This window comes from Xiphophorus couchianus, chromosome 17 (assembly GCF_001444195.1).
Source record: "Xiphophorus couchianus chromosome 17, X_couchianus-1.0, whole genome shotgun sequence".
NCBI lineage: Eukaryota > Metazoa > Chordata > Actinopteri > Cyprinodontiformes > Poeciliidae > Xiphophorus > Xiphophorus couchianus.
In genome coordinates, this window is record NC_040244.1 from 6,205,483 (window position 1) to 6,227,363 (window position 21,881).

Here is a 21,881-nt window from a genome sequence, read left to right on the forward strand (position 1 = left end):
AAGTATTCCAGCAATAGTAATATTTTATGTTGCCCTTCACATTTTTTGGCATCCCATCTAAATATTTTTAAAAGGTCTCACAACAAAAAGGAAAAAATCATATTATTATATAATTACAAGTAAATTCCAGATTTCGTAAAGCTAGCAGACTCACTATTTATGCATTTTCCATATTTAAAGTTGCATCTTACATAATTTCATAGGAAAACTTTGTATTAATAAAAAAAATCTAAACTTCTGCTTCTCATTGGTATAATGTATATGTGGCAAAAGTTCATTTCTTGCCACTATTCAGATTGAGCTTCATAAATTACATTAAAAAAAATATCAATTTACAGTCAACAACAGCTAAACAGTTTAAAACCACTAGAACAAAAAAGACTGGACAGAAAGCAAAGTTTAGGAAGGAGAAGGAGAAGAACGGCGCTGGACAATGAGAATAATGAGAACATTTGGATAATTACTCTTATTGTAAATAAGTCTAGTTGGAAAATTGAGAACAAAACTGGAGAAGAGAGACAATCGAGGCTGGACAAAAAGTCATTAAGTTTGTATTAGATTTTTATTTTTAAAAAGTGACGCTTCAGTCTCTCTAAGTCTACAGTCAGTCATGAAAAGCTGGTTTTTATTACTTTTTCTCCATCTTGTGAATTCAATAAAAAATATTTTACTATGTTGGATTTATCTTCCAAAGATTTAAGTGTTTCTCCACTGTTATTGCTTAGATTATGTTGGCAACTAACGATGGTGCTAATAATGTTAGCATGACTTCCCTAAATTGTGAGCTGATATATTTCCTATGCTGTGGCTGTAAGCTAACACAATAAAGACGCCATCAGAGTCGGCGCTGAAAGCAGCAGAGAGCGTTTTGTTTGTACAGCACTGAAGAACAAGAACTGACTCTGGCTTTTTACCATCCGTCCATCAAAACAAACACAAAGCTGCCTTTTCAGTGTCTTTTTCATACATTTTATTTCTGTCCATCCTCCAACTCCTGGCACCTCGCTGGCATTCACTCCATTGTGGCTCTCGCTCGTTTATCTCACTTTCTGAGTTTCCTTTAGCCTGCTGGACAAGGAACAGGGATCTGGAGGTGCTGTTTGAAAGCACCACCATGTTTCCCTGCATTTTCCTACAACTGAGAGTTAAAACATATAACTTCCTACTCGTCCTAAAGCTAAACTCTGCGCTATTTATAATACCATAAAAATGTTTAAAAAGCTCAAAATAGATTCACATTTTTACTTTGTATCTCTATCAATTCCTTTAGATTAACAGTAACTATAGATTTTTTTTCTTATTTATATGAATAGGGTTTTTAGGAACTAATAATTTGTAATCCATGACTCTTCAAGTTTGTGGGATATAAATATAACATGATGACACAAAAGCCTAGAAGAGAACAGTTTCTTCCTGCAACCACACAGTGAGGATGATGATGAATGCAGAAGAGAAAAGTCTATAAAGGTCACCATACGCACTTATAGAAAATGGGGTCACCAAGTCTCCATAGCAACATTAAATACACCAAATGGCTGTTTGGAGTGTAGCAGAAAAAAGTCTCACCATTGCAAATGTTTACATTTATGATGGTAGGACGGTGCTAAACTGTCCTTTTGACAGCAGAGATGCTAATAATTGTTCCACTAATAATTTTGTTGAAACCAAAGTTTTCTGAAATGTTCGGTGTGTAAATATGCTTCCAAAAAACCCCACTAGCACAGTTTTTACACATCTTTACCTGAATTGCTCACTAATGTTTCCCTTCTTAATGAACCCTCCAGTTTCTTGTGTGAACCGTGTCATAAAATGGGTTTTCCACCAGTCGTGGTTTCATCTGTGTGAGCAGACATTACTGGTGAACACGGCCAGCTCCAGTTGGCTCAAGCTGGGATTTGGAGCAACAGCTTGATTTCTGTCAGCTCTGAAGTTGTTAGAGGAGATGCATGTTTACAGATAGATGGTTCTGCTGATACCAACAACATTTTAGTTGAGTATTTTATTAAATAATTACTTGGTGTTCTCTTTGTCGATTGCACAAACAGTCGATTGCATGTTTGGTCAGTTCAAAGTCAAACTTTTCATCCAAACAAAGATAATATATTTTAAAATCATGCCTACATTTCAACAAAGCTCACACCGGTCGACTTGTGTAAAACATTAAGTTAATTTATTCCTCTGTATGTGTTTGTGATCTATAATTTATGCCTTCTCTAGCAGATCTGCACTGGATTATTCCTCAAATTACGTCCATATAAGTTTTCCCAATTATTTAATTCATGCGCTGACACTGATTTAGCTCATAACTGTTGTATATCTCCACTGCAACGCTGTCAAATCAATCAGAACAATTTTATTTGAGAGATCCACTTACATTTCCTCTCAATCTTCCTAAGATTTCATTTCTTTCTGCAGTGGTTTTCCTGCAGCGAGTCAGAAATCATTTTCAGTCCGGATGCTGGGTGTATAACTGTGAAGCCCTCGAGAGGTTCTTTCTGCGCTTACGCGGACATGAAACATCTTTTATGTAACCAACCAAAGGTCTGGATTTAGAAAAAACTGACTGCAGGTGAAACAGAGGGAAGCTGATCTCAAGGGTTCAGTCAGCAGTGAACTGAGAATCAACAGAAACAGTTGGATTTGGGTTATTTGCAGTGTTTTATGAAAAACCCAAAGTTTAGACACATTGATCTTATCAGTGTTGCATTAATGTGGATCCGTCCGTCTACGATGTAACGGCACACAGAAACCACAGGTCAGCACGTTTCTGATTTGCTTTACTCAAGAAAAACTAAATAAAATGTCTAGTTGTTTTTACTATTGCGCTGTGAACAAAGAATCTCATTCATTTCTAAGCATATTTTGTTTTATTTCATTCTAGAAATTACAAAAAGTGACCAATTTTCTCCAGTCAATCAAGCATAAAGCTGTGTAGCCGACACCTGGACACATCATAAACAATATTAAAGCCACTTAAAATGGTCTGCATATTATTTAGGATGCCAATATTTGTGAGTCAAAAATGTTTAAATGACTTTAGAGTTGTTTGGTTGTACTTGAACGTACCAGATTCCTCCAACACCTCACCAGTCTGTTTGGTAAATGTACTGTGTACCTGAATGCAACGCGCTGTTTGATTTTCACACCATCTGATTTTTCTCTTGTACCACAGATGTTTACATTTGAATTGAAGATGTTTCAAGTGGGTAAATTAAGTTCAATACAGAGTGAGTTATGCTGGCATAAAGCTTTGGTTTGATTGGTTCCATTTCAAATGTCTCTGTAGCTCAATTTCCTTTAGTTCTGCACATAAATGTTTTCCATGGTTCTGGTCTATCTGTCGGCACAGCAACTTCTTTTGGTAGTTTTATGTTCATGTTGACATAAAGCATTCCTTCATTGGAGGCTGAAACACAGTTGGATGTTGAATTTTTGCACCGCCAACCCAAATCTGCAACTTCAACTTTGTTGAAAATGTAAACATTATGCAAAACCTTTGGGCAAATGCCAGGAAAATAACTGATTTAAATTAACTTTACCAGTCAAAAGTCTGGTCACAATAATGCCAGAACCTTGTTGATAGCTCAAAATGTTTGTATCTGGGTGCAACTTTCCACATAACATTTAGTCTACTGCTGATGGGGGTTACATGTGCATCTTTGACTCTGTGTAAGAACCAGGTTAAAGGGTTTGGACTCACGTAAGCTTCGTAGTCACAGGACTGAAAGATGAGCTTCTCTGGATGATGCTGCCAGTACTGAACAGGAGTGGAGGATGTCGCCTCGTTGGGCGGACGCAATGTGATCGGCTCGCACCATTCGCCAGCCTAAAACGGCAAACAAACACACATTAGCACTGACTGCTTGGCTTATTCTGCCACAGCTGCTCCAGATGTACACTGGATGTTCCGAGATCTGAGAAGAAGCAACTCTTCTGCAGGTTCTCCTACTCCAGCTTAGCTTAAGAGTCTTTGCTTTGTTAACAAGCGGATTTCTGAAATCCAAACTACATCCTTCTCAAATATTTGGACATATCAAGCTTATCGTTGAGTCCATTCCTTTATAATTGAATCCAGATTATTACAGCCTGAGAATGTTTTCATAAACCCAATGACTGTTGATGTTTGCCAGGAATTGAGATGAGGAATTTGGAGAGGAGGTTTTCAAACTTCCTCTGGCCAAATCTGGGCAAATCCAATCCCCTCAACGTTCAGCTTTTATTAAAAGTTGTTGAAAAACACTGTAAAGATTGAAAAGTTAGTTGTGTCTTAAAAGATATCAGCTGTAATAATTGCCCTCCTGGGATTGAGGCAACCGATCTCAGCAACAATGCGGGAGCAACAACAGGTGTAATGACAGAAGAAAGATCCTTTCTCCCTCCTGTCACCGTTATCTCTCAATTCATGCAAAGCTGACTCATCAGCGCCACCTTAGCGCAGAGGAGATGCACTCTGACACACACACACGCACACACACACACACACACACACACACACACATCTGGGATTCAGATGCACAAACAGAAGTGTGTTATTCTGCACTGATGAGCTCCATGATTCACCAAAAGACCCTAATCATTGGAAATCAAAACACAGCTGCCGTGTTCGATGTGTGTGTCTGAATTACTGCACTGCGCTGATTAAAAGTCAAAAGGTCTGAGTTTCTAGTTTGGATGTAATTAAAAGTTGTTGGGGAAAAAAAAATATATTAATTTGGTGACAAATATATACATATACAACCAAAAGGGAAAAAAAAACCTCCTACTCCATAAAAGCCCGTTTGGATGTTTTTAATACAAATTTGAACAAAAATAAGAACAATAATAACTGCTTCTGTACATATTAAATGAAAACATCCTTATTTTGATGTCCATCTAACGTCTAAAATAATAGACTTGAATGATAAACAAGTTCTTGAACAACATTTTCAAGGATGAGTGCACCATTTAGATCCAAAGAGCGACCGAATGGTGACTGTAGCAGCTTATGGGTCTGATAAGAGCTTTAAAAACTGGAAATATGTGAAATTAACTATTTCTGCACCAACAATCGTCTACAAGTGGAGAAAATTCAAAATAACACACCCAAATCTGTCTGTAAAAGCAAGTTTGCCCTGAAAGCAGCCCGCAAGACAATAAAATAAGTCTTAAAAAAACCCTAAATGTCATCATGGCCCCTTCATACTGCTGCTATTTACATAAAAATGCACGTCTGCATAATCAGAAAGAGACTGAAGATGTCTTCAGATCTGAAGACAAAACAATCAACAACAAGAAAGCTAAAAGAGACAAGTTGAAATAAAATATTGATAAGATAATTTAGTATACAAGGAAAAGAGGCATAAATTATTAGACTAATTGTAGTCTATAAAATGATTAATTTTCTCCAGCAAACATGTGAACCATTAATGGTCAGATTTCCTAACCAGTCCCTCCATTCATCCCTCCATCCTCACCATGCTGACTTGAGCCATCTGTCGCTCCAGCTTGGATCGCGGCACGTCGTCAAAGTAGTTCTCGGTGCTGCGCTGCCTGCGCCGCGCGTCCGCCTGCATAATGAGGTGCTGCACGTCCAGAGATCCACCGGGGACCCCCGCCGCATACGCTGCCTGGCCTACCGAGGGGCTGAGCTGGGGAGGAGTGTGGTTTCCTCCAGGCTCCTGGACAAAACCCAACAAAACCCAACACAGGAAGCGAGCGTGAGTGGCGACCTCCATCATTTAATAACCTGATTTCCCATTGCTTCTGCTGCAATAGAGGCACAAGGTTTTACCGTCTTTCTAAAGTACTCAGCTTCATAAACTACTGTTTTGAAAATTGGAAAATAAGAGGAAGAATAATCATTAAAACTTAAGAAGTTATGGAGGGATGGATGTTTTTTCTTACATGTCCATTTCTGCAAAAATCTAAAATCCAAACTCCATCTACATGAATACAGACTAATACAGAGTAGTGACTGTGTCTGATGGATTTTCTATCATTCCTTCTACTGAGCTGCTTACACGCTACAAGATGATGAAGCTTACACTAATCATCTTAACAGAGTCATACATTATAATCTAAGACATCCAATATAATCTGCCTTCAATCATAACATATATTTGTAATCACTGCAGAGTTGAACTATCAAGTTTATCGAGCACAAATGAGGCCTTTTCTTTATATGTGATCAAGTTTTTATGTTCAACACATCAGCATATTTTTCTATTTTGCCAAAAAAGTAAAAGTGAAGCAGCAAAAATAATAAAAAATCTCTTCTAGTTTGTGTTTTAGCTCCACTGTTCACTGTGTAAAGGGTTCAACTGGGTGGACTTGTTCATCACTTCCTCCGCTGACACACACACACACACACACACACACACACACAGCATGAAAAGGAAGAGCGCCTTTATGGTGACATACAGTGTTGTTATGACTGGAGAGGAACAGGCTGGGCATTCAGGTGATGGTGACATCACCAGCAGGAGGATTTATCTTCACAATACATTTAGATAAATAGAGTCGTATTTACTCTCTGTTAGTTTAGAATTAGAATTTGTGCATTAATACTTATTTTAATTGAAATGATCTGATGGAAGGTTTCAGTATGGAAAAAGTAAATATATGAAGAAAATAGTTAAATTTAAAAGTTGTCTCCAATCCTTTATCCACACAAATAACTGCATTCAGATATTAAATCTGAATAATATCCATCCATCTGTACTTCATCTCATTTATCCATCCATCATCCGTAAATCCATCTACATTATTAATCTGTCATTCTGCTTTTCCATCCATCTGTCAATATATTTATCCACTAATCCATCCATCCATTTGTCCATTAATTAACCCATCTGTTTTTTCCCGTTTATCCCTCCCTCCATCTATCTACTAATCCATCCATCCATGCATTCATGTGTCTAAGATTTTTAAGTCCACCCAGTTCAAAGGTTCAGATTTTAAAAGATTTTCAGCCTTAAGTTTATAGTCAGATTTTATATTTATTCTTTATCATCTGGCTAAAGAAAGAGTGGGAAAGCTACAATCTGACTCTGACTCACTGTGTGTGTGTGTGTGTGTCTGTGTGTGTGTGTGGGAACCGTGTTCACTGTGTTTCCAGCTGTACCATCCTTACCCGTAAGGAAATGGCCCGCGGAGGTTTCTGCGGCGTGTCGTCGTGTAGCCGGTCCCCCAGTGATGCCAGGATCCGCTTTCTGTGCCCAATAAGGTTGATCTTCAACACCTGAATGAACACAGAGACAGCAGAGCGTTGAAAAAGAAACTTCTACAAATGTGGGGTGGAAAGAAACTGATGGGGAACTTTTAATAGATTTGCTTTTCAACACCCAATTCAGGAAATTAGATGCCGAAGACGAAAGTATGCAGAAAACTGAGGACTCTTGTTTTTATTTACATAGGTTAAAGATTAATGCATCTTTTAAGAAGTAAGAATAAAATTACTTTTAGATTAAACAAGTAGTTCATTTCTGCATCTTTAACAGTTGCACAGTCTCAATCAGAGGAAGCTTCACCAAACGCAATAGTAAAGGCACCAAATGAACAAAAATGAAGGCTGTTGCTTAACAAATATTACTAATCATCCAATTATTGGAGGATAAAGTGAAAAGAGAGGCAACTTACAAGACAGCTCAATTTCAGCCATTCATAATGTTTTTGTTATGAATCAAACAATTTTTATAAAGTGCATCAAATTGAAGCATTTTATAAATCTATACCTTACTGACTGAAATGTATCTCTGGGTGTCCATGCTACAAGAAATGTTTATGAATGGAAAACATACACAGTCATTGATTAGGAGTTGAATTAAAAGTATTTCTAAATCACTGAGATCATTAGCATGCTGTGAGAGATATGAATTTAAAGAATAAATTTTTATCTCATCTGCCATCACAGAAACTTTATTTCATTCTATATTGACAAAAATAATTTAATGAAGACAGCCAGATAATTTTAAACACCAGCTTATCTGTTCTTCTATTTTCTGACTGAGGTTTTCATAGGACTCTTAGTTCCCTGAAGAGATCCGAGTCGAACAACGTGAGATTGTGACAAGCTGGCAATTGTCTACATAGTCCCGTCTTGAGGCGCTCATTAACCAGACACAAACACAGTATCCTTCATTCTGCTCCTGGTTGCAGCGCAGGCTGCGGGTGCCAGGTACCGAATCCTCTACAGAGACAAGCAGGGACTCTGCAAGGATGTCGCTGGCGCCATCTGCACCTCCTGGCATCGCAAGGAAATTCAGAAAGCTTTTATATAACTGCTGCTTGAGGTCTTCCAAAAAGCATGAAAAAGAAGGCTGCTTTGCATAAATCATTATTCTACATCTGTTAAACAATCAGCACAATCAAACTGACAAGTTTCTCTAACAGAACATGGACACACTTTTTCTAAAATCATATATTTTACTATATTTAATTCCAGTTAAACTAAAATGCATAAAATACTTTTCACATCTGTTGTTTCTGATCCAAAGCTTGTCAAGCTCGACTTCAATGCTCAAGTTTCTCCCATTTTCTTTTTCTTTTTCAAAAATCTATGCAATTATAACTGAAGCTTCTCAAAATTGGACTTTCATCACAGAAATTTATTTTGTGAATTTGTAGCCATGTAGAAAACCACCAAGACGATGATGGCCAATAAAAAAGGTTACAAGATCTTCAGCCTTTACGGTGCCTCCTGTGGCTGTGGGGCAGCAGCATGACTCAGTTCTCACAATTCTGTTTCATCACGGATTAATAATTACTCTCACACACATATCCAGAAAAAAGGCACAGTAATTGCCCCGCATGGTGTGAACTGGTGTGCTACTTGTTGCCTTATGCAACAGCATCCACTTCAGATACACCAGAAGCCTCAACCTCTGCCTGGAGTTCGATTCTCACCATAGCAACAATGGTTGCTGCAGCAGTCACCCACACACACTCTCATCGCTCTTTAAAAAAACAACCAGAAAAAAAAAGAGAAATGTGTGCACTCTTGCTCACATGGAAACGGCCTAAACAGCTGTTAAAAGTGAGGGGGAGAAGATTATATTGTTGCTCTTCAATGGATGAGAATTAACTATTATTAAAACACACACTCCAGTCTCTGTGATGCTGCCGAACTGCTACATCAGCCCATTTCAATTTAAATGATGTCTGTGAATACTCATGTGTGACACTTGTGCCGCCATGTAATCCTAACAGAACAGCTATTCATTAAATCTAAACTCCATTCGCATCAACAGGAGACATAACCTTGATAAGGCGACGCTTGTACCTTCTGTTACAGCGGCGTAATAATAACTGGAGGAAAAAACAAAGCAGGTAAATATGATGCTGTCAGAAGTAATCAAGAAGTTTTCTCTGTTTTGTCACATTAAAACTACTTTGATGCCTTTTACTTAATTTTATGTGATGAAGCAGCAGAATGTAGCTCATAACTGTGAAGTAAAAAAGAAATGCGTGTTTATTTTCAGTCCCTCTAAGACAGGGCTGTCAAACGCCGTTTCATTTTGGGCCGTATCAAAACTCTGAACGTTCTTAAAGGGCCGGTTTTGCCAGAATGTATTGATAAAACCAATTAAACTGTTAAAATATTAACAAATAGCTGTCCCTCCAATATTTTGATTCTTTGGTTTTTTGTAATCAAAATCACAGATTTTGAGGTGCTAATTTAGAAATATTTGGAAGACATTTTTATGATATTTGCATTATTGTATGATTTTAAATGTGACTTTTTATTCCTCACTAGGGACTTATTGATGTAATTTGGAGTCCAGACGGACGGCCACATAAAAAGCTACAGCGGGCCAGATTTGGCCCCAAGCCTTGAGTTTGACACGTTTTGTAAGACAATATATTGCACCTGCCTGGTCATAGATTTATCTAAAATATTCAAAAGAAAATGCAGCTTGGGGAGCTGACATCCCTTGACACAACACTACTTGGCACACAGCAAATCAGCCAATCATGGAGCGCCATTCATCTTCCTTGCTTTTAATTGGCTATTCCCACAAGATTGGAGAATAAGACTGTACATATTAGCTTCTGGAGTCATGCTAAGATGATTTTCACTGTCCGTATTGATGCATATTAAGGTACATGTGATGTTTTTGCTATTAAAACAGGAAGGTATGAGCGATGTAACAGGGAAGTTTCAGATATTTGCAGATTTCAGCTATTTGAAGGCGGCTGTGGTCTCCAACCCCGCAAATACCAAAAGTCCACTGTAGTTTGGTCTGAATGTTGTTAAAGCATTCAAATTTAATCAAATACATTTTTAATGCTCTAAACAGAATAACCTGACAGGTTTTAATAAGATTTCCTTATCTAACAGACATACAGAGATGAAGAAGTCATGACTTGTTTTTACCGTTTGTCTCTGATCGCACACAGAAATGTGAAACAGTGGTTAACTGAGCTGCTTCAGTCCACCGGCGCTCATGGTGTTATCGCCGTAGTATGAAGTCATCTGGGTCACTGTTTGCTTCCTCTTTTCTGCTGAGCTCTTCTGAGTGTCTTCTTTGTGCATCAATCAGGACTCTAATCCCGTTAGCGGCCCCGCTACCCCAGATTGAACGTCCCTGATTAACAGATTAGCCTCCATGCATTCAGTTAACGAACACACGCTTTCACTTCTTCCTGCTGAATTTTTCTCAATCTCTGAAAAGTAACCTTCAAGTCATTTAAGTTGGCGATCAGGATTTAGGAGCAGGAGGATTTGTTCTGCTCTGATTGTGAATAAAGTTGTCATTTTAACACCTTCTTTCAGGACAGTAAAACAGGGAAATCACAAGAACAGATCCACCTCTTTGGAAGCCGAACGATGATGTTTTATTTTGAAAGGAGAACACAACGCGTCAGATTGAGCTGCATTCACAGTGACCTCTGGCTCGGGACGCTGGAGACAAAAAGCCTTTTCTGTGCGTCTTACTGGAGGGGACGCTGGAGCTGGTGGGTTTACTGGAGCGTGAAGCACCGAGGGAACCGACAGTCCAGCCGCTGTTTGTGCTCTAGCTAGCACACCGTTTTAATGATGGCAGAAGGAAGAAGTCTCTTTAATTTACACCGACTCGCCAAACTGTCCACCTCATTACCCTCATATTTTCTTTCCTTACGCCTCCCTTCACTTTCTGTCCAGATTCCCTTGACCTCAAACCTCCTCATTTGCCTGGTTCAATTCAAGTATTGTCTTTTTTGTTATCTAGTTAATCTAAAAAGTTGGGAAAAAGACGAGGCTTCACAGCACCATTCACCCATGAAATCTGGCCCCCATTGCCACATCTTTGTTGAAATTTTTGATTTACCTTCTCTTTGCAAGACTGCAAGGTTTAGTTCACTGCAACATCAACAATACCTGCAGCATCTGATGCTAATGGGGCAATTGGGGTTCAAACCTCTGAAGATTCCTCCATTAATTCCTGCAGATCAAAGAATCACTGGCCTAAGCTTACTTTAATTGCCTTGGTCAGACGGCATTACAGGACAACTGAGTGGTAGTATTGATCAGTAAACAGCTCAGGTCTGTCTGAATGCAATCTTAGAACCTGATTACGTGGCTTCAGATACACCAAGGTGACCTTTCTTGTAAGAAAAACAGATAGCATCGCTTTTAGAGTAGGTTTCAGCTGGATTAAACAGAAATGGTATAACGGAGGAAACTAATGCTGTAATATTCATCTATCGACAGTCTTCTGTATTGCTGTATTTCGGTTGTACTTGGAAGTGGGAAATTCAGACTTTCCACTGGGGAAACTGGGAAAAACTCCAACTGCTTACAAACAGACTTTGTGTTTCAATATGGCCGCTCCTTGCATCAACAGTAGTAAAACGTGGTGGAAACATATTCATTTTACAAGGCAAACATGTAAAAGTATATCATAAATTACATGCAACACTAAACTAACTCTGGCTCTCGAAAACTGGAGTTTGATCATTTCAGGTGGTAGCCATTCAACACCATGTAATTCTCTACAACCTGGATAAAAGTAAATGTTAACTGTAAATGTCTCCTCGTTAGTATAGTGGTGAGTATCCCCGCCTGTCACGCGGGAGACCGGGGTTCGATTTCCCGACGGGGAGTGAAGATTGTTTCAGGTCCCTCTTGAAAATGAGATCTAGATCTCAACGGGGTTTACCTGATTAAATAAAGGAATTATTAATAATATATAAAGATCCTCTTTCTGTATAAAAGCACTGATCTAATTTGCTGGCTCAAGTTTATGTATTAGCAAAGACATTTACATTTACAGAAACGACTCATTTCTCGTTTTTCACCCCAATCATTGACATTTTCCTGACCCTAAATACTGAATCACTGCCGTCCTCCCGCTGGTTCTTTTTCTTATTGTTCCTCTGAGCTTTCGGCTGGAATGATTAGTATCGATTTGTCTGGACTCACAAGTTACTGCGCACACCGGCAGCTCCAAGACACAACATCTAACCCCCTGAAGGCAAGCAGTGCTGGGCTCGGCTGAGTTCATGACAGTGATGTTCACACTTCGCCCCGATATTCCACCACAGCTGCTGCTAACGGGGCACTCACAAAGAAAACTAACTAAATATATATGTTTACTGTTCACACACACACATCATTCTTGTGGCGATGGCTTATGAGAAACTAGAGATGACTGGTTTCTTAGCAACCAGAGGGGAGTTACGAGTAGATGTGTTAAAAAATGATTTGCAGCAGGAACCAATGGGACGGGTCGTTTCACAGGCAGCCAATGAAAGCTGGCTGTTAATAAGTCTGCCTACATGGAGACAGATATATCTCCATTAATAGCATGAGAACTGTAACTATGACTTAGAGAACAGATCATGTGTGTGTGCGTGTGTGTGTGTGTGTGTGTGTGTGTGTGTGTGTGTGTGTGTGTGTGTGTGCAAACAGCCAAATGCTGTAGGATCTTGACTGAAATGAGATATCTCAATGCTTACGCACCCTACTGTACACAGAGGGCCTCATGAATTCCCAGTAAGATGGGAGAAAATGGTCTCTGGGTTAATAAATGCTTCAAAGCCTCACACTGGAACCAATCTTCACACTGCAGAGAAGCACAAAAAGCTCTCCTCGGGCGCAGAGCTGTGCATGTGTATTTGGAAAAATAGAAAGCAGTGGCACCAGAGTTCAGCCACCTTTTGGTCTTTCCACAAAACAAAAAACCACTCATGAAGGACTAAACACTTTTTTTATTGAAGGTTTTAATGTCAGTTTGTAAACAGTAGGTCGTTTTTCTACCAGCTAAGGTTGAAGTGTCCAGGTTGGTGATTTTTACATTGTGTTGGTTCTGCAGCAGCTGCTTGCAGTCAGAGCCAGCAAAGCGTGAAACTTACTGCACATGCAATATTTTATCCTGGAAAAGATTAAAGGTGCGTAATCAGGATAGCATGATGCTTATATCAGCCATACGGGCTGCTCTGGAGATAGATGCTAATAGAATTAGCTTTGCATTAGCTACCTGCTGTTTACTTTAACAGAGTTCTGCTGTTGGATTCTCACATCAGGCAAAATAAAGGGGAGGTAGCATCATGGTATGAGGATGAACACACTTTACCTAAAAGATGTAAGAGAAACATTTCCTGTTTTGGAATCACAGACTGATGATATGTGTTTGAAAATAAATAATAAGGCTTTTTTAAAATCATTTTTTGACATGGTGTGATATACACAAATCATAACTTAATATGTGGAACTCAGAAAATGAAAGTCGCAGCGCTACTAAGTTAATTTGTGTTGTTTTCATAATAAAATAGATTGGAGTTTGTGATTTATAAATGTGAAACAGCCTAAAAGTAATGAATATTATTGTGTGCCACTTTATATGAGCAGAACAAATATATAATTTTAAAGTTTTTCTAATTTAGTGGGTCTAAATGAGGTCAGATCAGAGCGGTTTACGGAGGCAGGCAGTGAACAAAGATCATACTCAGAATATCTGGTTGTCTTGTAACTCATAAAAAATAAAAACTTCTCATAAAATCACCCATTGAGTGCTTTCTATGAGCTTTCCTATCACAAAGTAATGATCTGAAAAACAGGAGAACAGAGTAAGACTAACCAAGTAAAATCCAAAGTAAAAATCTGGATGATTATCTGCTTCATCTCACTGCTCAATGAGAGAAAAACAGTTTATTTTCCTTTCCTTCCTCCTGCTGGAATCTCACTCATCCTTCCCTTTGTTTACCTCCCAACTTTCCTTCCCTTTATGCTCATACCTGACTGTTACTTTGTTCACTTTCATAACTTTGTAGGACAAGTTCATGCAGGCTGGAAATGAGTGAAATTCTTCATGTAATTGTTGGTTTTATAACAGAGTCTGAGCTAAATCTCTGCCTGTAGCCCATAAATTGAACTTTTTGTGGTGATTTTTCCCTTTAACGATTAAAAATCTCTTTAAAAAATGTCTGTTACCTCAGCCACCATGGTGGTGATAAAATACAACACAGAACAATTATTTTGCCCCTTAGGGAACAAATAATTGAGCAAAAGGTAGATTTAACCTGATTGCTATTTTATATGTCTGTAGCTGGTTTGAAGCTAAACTGGATTTGTGTTTTTTTTCTATGTTAAAATAATTCTGTGAACATTACATCTTTCAGATGCCAAAATGTGGCCCACCACTCTAAAATATGCATAACTAAGAACTAAAAGAATTATTACTGAAACAGCATGACTTCCTCACTATGAGGAGAGCCTATTGCATAACCGAGGAGGTACTTCAGCTACATTTTTACTAAAATGTAGAAAATCAAGACCAGGAATTTACCAGCAGGAGACAAACAGCTCAAACTTGTGCAAAAATGCATCGTTGACTCACCAAAGCCTCATCTGCGCTTTGATACTTTATTGCAAATCCTGCATAATGAGCACTAAAGTCCAGATCCACCACTTGCATGCACAGACAGTAAATTAGTCCAGTCAGCTGTGGAGATTGAGTGCCCTGGACTAGTTTAGTGTGCTGTAATCATCTCAGCCTTAATGGAGAAAGAGATTAAAGATACATAAAACAACTACAAGCAGTATCTGGATCAACTGTATCTGGGTTTCACAGCTATACGTTATCTCTCTTTCCCCATCTTGTCCCAAACAGCTTACCTCTTCTCGTTCCAAACGCAGCAGCAGTTCACTCCCCTCGTTTTATTTCCTCCTGACCGCTGCTTTGTTGCTGTGCAGGACCAGAGCTTTATTTTCTCCTCTCTCTTTTCTCTCTTATCCACGCTGTCCTATCTTTACTCCTCGCCTCCTCACCGCCGGCTTTGTCTCCCTTTCTCTCACCCTCACTCCTCTCTGCAGATCTCCAGAGCTCAACAACTCCTCCTCTTCCTTCAGCTTGCGGCAGCCGGGCTACATCTCTTGCATGTCCCTGCCTGAGCTCTGCCTTTCTCTCTCCGCTGCACGCACAATTCCTCTCCCCGCGCTCTCTCTGTTTCTACCAGGCTTACGTTCACCCTCCTCCTCCTCTTCCTCCTCTAGCTCATCACTATGGAGACACTGAGCTTTGACTGAGACAAGCTCGTGCACGCAAGGAGTGGAAGCTCGTCTGTTTTGTGTGCAGCCCAAGTTGAAAGAATCCAACAGCGGTGCAATCATATCGTGAAGATTTTTAAGAAAAGAAATCTTGTTGGGGCGTAAAGGAGCTGGAGAAAAGAAATCATCTCCTTGAAGATTTCTTTTGTCAGATCATAAAACCTTTAATACGAAACACATACAAAATATAAAATGCTTTCTTAAAATGATTCCCTCTATCCAAAATCTATCCAAACCAACCACAGAATTCAAAACTGAACTTACTGATGTGTTTTGGGTCATGAGTTTAGAAACTGGTGGTCATTACAAAGTAATGCTCATCTGTTTTGCCTACTTCATGTTGTCACTCAGGTTCTTTTTCAGTGGTTTCCTGATTTTACATGTTAATTGCCGCTAATTTATGGATCAACAAGTGGATACATAAATTGTTTCCCACAGAACAAATTTTGTTTAAATAGCTTTTCTACTTTTAAATCAGTAAAAACAGAATTTGAAAACTGCAATTTGTCTTTACAAAGCTTATTTATGTCTAATATTAACATTCAGTTGATAACTATGAAAAAAAAACTGAGACAATCTGTTAAAGACTTTTTACTGCACTGAATCTCTGGCAATCTCTGGCCAACCTTTCCTTTTAATTGGATTCTAAAATGTCAAACTATTTCTGACTTATTGAAATTATTCTATCCACTCTCCAGGATAATTTAACCAAACTGTATGGTCAGGTCATGCTCAACAAACAAAGAAAAAATCAGCTTTTAGTTTGAAATGTCACAAATTTAACAGGCAAAGAACATAATTATAGTAGAACTGCTCCAATCGGAGATTTTGAGTCTGATGTCCAAACTATTCTGTAATGTGATCATGACGGATGATGTTTTCTCCAACTAAAACAATGAGTTGCATTGTGTTATCTAATGACACTTCAGTACATTAAGTACCTTGGGTTTTATTATTTGGTTGAGTTACAGACATGTCGGGGCAATGGACAGGAAATGGCTCAGAATGCTGAAAATACTTTATCTGATCATCAGCGTTCTTTTATTACGTACATCAGAGAAACAGTTTTATTATTGACGATGTGATTTCTAGTTCTTTCTCTGAAGGTTGGGTTATTTGGGTACTAGATCTATTTAACCTGACATTTGCAGAATCAGGTAAACACCAGAAGAAATGTGATGCTTCATTCAAAGCATGAGTAAACTGTAAAGGGTATTTGTTAACAGAGTCAGATCAGATGGAAGTCAACCCACCAAGCTTGACGTCAGGCCAGCTATTTCAAGCTATTCAGTGGTCTACTTAAGTGATCACGTAGACCGAACCAAACATAGAACATGACTCCATTTCTATTTTACCTGACAAAACTTTAACTGATAAAAACAAAAACCCTGCAGTTCATAAGGGATCTTACATGTTGTGTTTATTGATCTAAATTTGAACAAGGCATCAAGCTTGTCTTTAAAAATCTTTGTAAATAATAAACCATCTGCAGAGATTTATGAAGTTGGATTACTGTTCAAACATGAGACGTTGGTGCACTTCCATCTAAACGTATACTTACAACAGCTATCAGTTTTTAACATCATGAACATTATCTCAAATCTGCACATTGGAAACAGTGCAGTTCACAAAGAAGTGGCAAACCAATGACCAATGTTTTTTCCTCCAATTGGTAAAACTTGATTTTTGCTTTCTAGTTGATTTGAAAGTTGAAACTTGGATTTTTGAAAACCATGACATCCAAATAATCTGTGTTCCAGTTACAAGTAACAAAACTAATACAAGACAATAATGTATTTACCTGCATTTTACTGATGCAAACAGTGAAAGATCATGTGTAAATAGGATGCTGATTCATGAAAAGTGAACTGTTCATTCCTGCAACTTTCAACACATTTTAAAGGAAAGGCAGCCATATTGGATTTGAAATCCTTTTACAGAACTAGGAGACAAGATAAAGGAGTTTTGCGTGTGTCATTGGCACTTGAGAACAGGGGTTGCCCACTTTTCTCTAAACTGAACGAAACTAACTACATTTAAAAGTTACTGAATTGATTGTTGTTCCTTCAGGAACTGGAAGAGTCCATGGAGAGTCACTGCTTCACATAATTTAGAGACTGCAGCCTTTTGATGATGCAAAAACACCGTGGCTTCCTTTTAATTTGGCATAATTGACTTAATTGTTAAGCTGTTTGGTCAATCACAGTCTATTGACGACATGTAGAAAGGTAAGCTTTCAGGGGGGAAAATGGCAGAATCATTCAAAAACTCTACTTGGATACATCAAACAGCTGATTTTTAGATATTCATTGTTTTTCTTCACCGTAAAATTGCTGCAAAATGTGGATAAGAGGCTGTAATTCTGCATTTTTGTGCCAATTTTCTTCCTGTGAAATAGAAAGAGGTTTTGTGCAGTGTTTACTCGATTCCTGCAACTGGAGTCAGAATGACCACACAGCCCACCTCTAGACAGAAACACTGGTTAAAAGTTCGCCTATGGGGTCACACACATTCTCTCCTGGTACCTCCCACATGATCCACCATTCAGAGAGCGACACAACAGGAAACACACACTCCAGTCCTGTGGCGAATCTTCCCACATAAAGGTCAACGCAATCTACATCTGGCTCCTCTGCTGACACGCAGCATCACTGCAAGTTTGAACACACAGACAGGTGATCGTCATTGTAGGGGGAAATGTGGGCGCACTAAACTGAACTAGCAGAAGTTCTGGATGCATATAGGTGTGGGAGATATGAGGTATATGATCCTGCGGTGTCCAACCATCTGGTGATGGGATGTGAGACAATCTGTCCATTTGGAGAGGCGATAGAGAAGGCGATAAGCAAAGAAATCTCACATACAGAGGATCTGGAATCTTGTCAAGAAAACACAACCCTATGCACGTACACACAAACAGGTTTTAGATTACTTATACCAATTGCACTGTCTCTATGGTAACTAGTAGCTGTCATGGCAACCAAGTACAAACGACGTTAGAAAAAAAACCTTGAACTCTGATTTTCAGTTTTGATTTGGATAACTCGTACAGAAAACAGACCGAGGATTTGTTGCTCAGACTCTTTTTTTTTTTTCTCCTCCAGACACATTGAAGTATTTTCTTTCACTTCCTGATGTTAACGTGGTTTAATGAAAGACGGGAATGCAGGTACCAGTTCGAACACACTCACAAGCCTTCACAAGCTAGAGGAAGGCATGAAGGAGGAAAATCTTTGCTTAAGTACTTCACCAAAAATGGCAAATGAAAAAAAACAACATACCGATAATATTCTCCTCTGATGAGTTGTTCAGTGTGATGAACTATAAAATTTGACTAATGAATCTGTGTCTTGTTTGAAAACTGCAAGAGAAATCGGTCAGCGTTTGCAACATTTAAAATCTTTTTACCAAATCGCAAACAAAAGAAGTTTTTTCCCCACATGTTGCTGCACACTGCCAATCTGCTGGCTCAAAGGTTTTTACACTTTCTGGAATTATTAATGTGGATCAATAGAAAGTAGAGCAACTCAAAACCTTTTGTAAGGAAATCTACACAAATTTGCTTTTTCAGGCTAATAAAAACCAAATAACATGATTTCATAACTCAAAATGGCACAAAGCAGAAAGCTGAGTGAATAATTTATTCCAAAAGTGTTTATACGTAGTCTGTTACCTAAATAAGACATATTTCACAAAGTCATAAAATGACTGATAATGTTGGTTAAACACAAGAAAGACCTATAACATAAATCAGTCCATGGAGAAGCCATGTTTTAACGCTACACAGGTAACTGAGGACACAGCAGACAGTTGAAGACTTCTTCTCCGATACCAGGATGCAGCCGTCTGGAAAACATCAGGGGAACGGCTCCTCCAGGGCTTCAAACTATCTGCACTTCACCGTGAAAGCATCTTTCCGAAATGAAATCCATTTGTAATTACCTCACTTCTGCTTCTCAGAGGACCTCCTTTAAATGAGAGCAATTTGGATCCCTGATGGAGCTGTTTTCTGCTTTCTCACCTCCAGACTAAGTCTGGGCTGAAAGCGAGAGGCAGCAGCGCCATCGTGTGGATTGCTACGCAACGTGCATGCACCCTGCTGCACTGCAGGATAATAAATATGCAACAGCGGCAGAGAGAAAAGGTATCTGTAGATTAATCTATGGTCACTTCTATATATTATTCTAATAAATGTAAATATATTTGGGATTTACTTAGAGGAAATTTGAGATTGTACAGGCTTACATCAAAAGATGTAGAAAAAAAAGAGTAAATCATTCTCAAGACAACCAATCAGGAGATTTGTTCACGGTGGTGTTTTGTTGAAACTATATGTAAAAATAGGATTAAATTAGTTTAAAGAATAAAAACTCAAACCACCTCCAAACAGAAAAAAATGTCTTTTTTTAATATCTAAGCAAGAAAAAAAGTTTTCATTTTGTTCTGATTACCAAATATGTTATATTTTTCAGTTGAATTAATTTGATATCCGCTGTGCTTTCAAACTGCGCAGCTCATAAATCATTTTGGTTCATATCTGAAATTAAATTTTCTGAGCCAGTAGGGTATAATTCACTAAATTTAAACAAAGGGCACAAAATCCAAATCTAAGCAACGAATTTAGTTTGAATTCTTTATGTATTATTAATAGAAACTTAATAATTAATGTCATTTACAGTGAGTTTTCATTGTAGATTTTATTCATTCAATTTCTTCTTTTTTTATATATATAATAAATTAATCTATAAATGTAAGGGATGTTTTTTCTTTAAGTATTTTCGGACAAGAATTAAACTCAACATATTGCTACTGTCGTCTTATTACTTGGTGTCTGTTTCAAGTTGTGAAAAAAAATTATTGAACTTAAATGTTCAGACAGTTATGGTCTTGTCTTTTGCTATTAAATTGGATTTCATATGCAAATAAACAGACAAAACAATAGTTAACCACATCTAAGTAACAGATCATTTCTAATCTAACATGTAAATTAATATTACATTAATAGCTTTTAATTACATTATCTGAGCCTGTAAAAGAGTGCTTCAAGGTATCTCTTTGCAGACACATTTTTTTTGTGCTCTAATGCCAAATTTATGTATTTTTTGGAGCTAGCTGTGAGCAAACCTGCGTTTGCATGCCCCAATTCTGAAACAAGACATAAAGGCAGATCTGCTCCTAAAATAGCTCCACTGAACAGCAGCATCCCTGGGCTCACTCTGCTTGCCCACAGTTAAATGAAGTATTATGTCTGCATGTATTTAGAGGAAAGTCCTTCCATATTTATGTAGAGTGAATGCAAAACATCCCAAAATTACAATAAGCCTTCAAAAAGAGAATTAAAAAGTTTTAAAAAATCCAAAACGTTTCTCACTTTGACATATTTATCCAACATTATTGAGCTGAAATACAAATCAGCGTTAATTTACTTTCAGTATTCAGATTCAAATTTGCCTAACTAGTCCTGCAAAAAAAAAAAAACAACCTCTGTATCTGTAAGATTAATTTTTCAGTAGAATTTAAATGCATACATATCATATTTAAGGTCAAAAAGTTGCCTGAGGACTGAGTGTGCTCTCAAGCTGGGTTTGTCTGTTCATCTTGGAAATAAGCAACTGGGAAGTAAGCAATAAAAAGCTGCCTTTTCAAAATAACGTTATTTTAAATTGTTTAGCAATAACGAGGGAGTATAGCTAATTTCTTAATTAGAGCCTGGTTACTAAGTGACTTACATTTTATTTGTATTTGTACCGTATGCAGTCAAAAAGATGACGTTTTTCTTCCCCATTATAAATGTGACAAATACTTTGAGCTATGTAAAACAATTTAACTATATCGTTACTATGACTTTGTATTTCCAAGCATTTTCAGATTTTTTTTTAATATATAAATTTCAACAATCAGTGGATACTGTTTAAGATTCCAACAGTAATCCTTCGGCTGTGAGGTAAGCCTGTAGATGACTGGTAATCTAAAAGGTGAGAGGTGTGTGTGCACCGTCTCCCTCTGCAGTGTGTTGTCTGAGTGTGTGTGGGATCAGGCAGTATTTTAAACCTAATCCCCCAAACTGCAGGGCTGCACATATGTGCCCAGTCACCGGGACACACACTGAGCTGTGTTCCAGCTCCATCAACAGTGTCCTCTCTTGTCTCTGTGCACGCAGCAGCATCTGTTGCCCTTGGCAATTACATAAAACCAGGAGATAAATTCACCTTTTTTCTCTCTTTTTCTGTGTGTGTTTTGGGAAACAATTTCTCAAATTAGTTTTTTTTTAATCTCATCTTGTGTCCAGCCAACATCTCTCTGCAGCATCTCCTTCAGGTAGAGCGGTGACCTCCCCATGACCCCAGAGACTCCTCCAGTTACATTGTGCATT

General features: G+C 38.2%; 1 protein-coding gene across 5 annotated transcripts in view; it reads right to left on the reverse strand.

The window, feature by feature from the left end:
- anks1b (ankyrin repeat and sterile alpha motif domain containing 1B) overlaps positions 1-21,881 on the reverse strand; it is a 184,485-nt gene that overhangs the window by 11,617 nt on the left and 150,987 nt on the right. For all 5 annotated transcript variants that reach the window (XM_028043366.1, XM_028043365.1, XM_028043368.1 and 2 more), the window contains 3 exons: positions 7,112-7,219; positions 5,454-5,657; positions 3,701-3,826 (listed from right to left, as the gene is read on the reverse strand). In XM_028043366.1, coding sequence (XP_027899167.1) covers positions 3,701-3,826; positions 5,454-5,657; positions 7,112-7,219 — 438 coding nt within the window. The remainder of the gene's footprint in view (positions 1-3,700; positions 3,827-5,453; positions 5,658-7,111; positions 7,220-21,881) is intronic.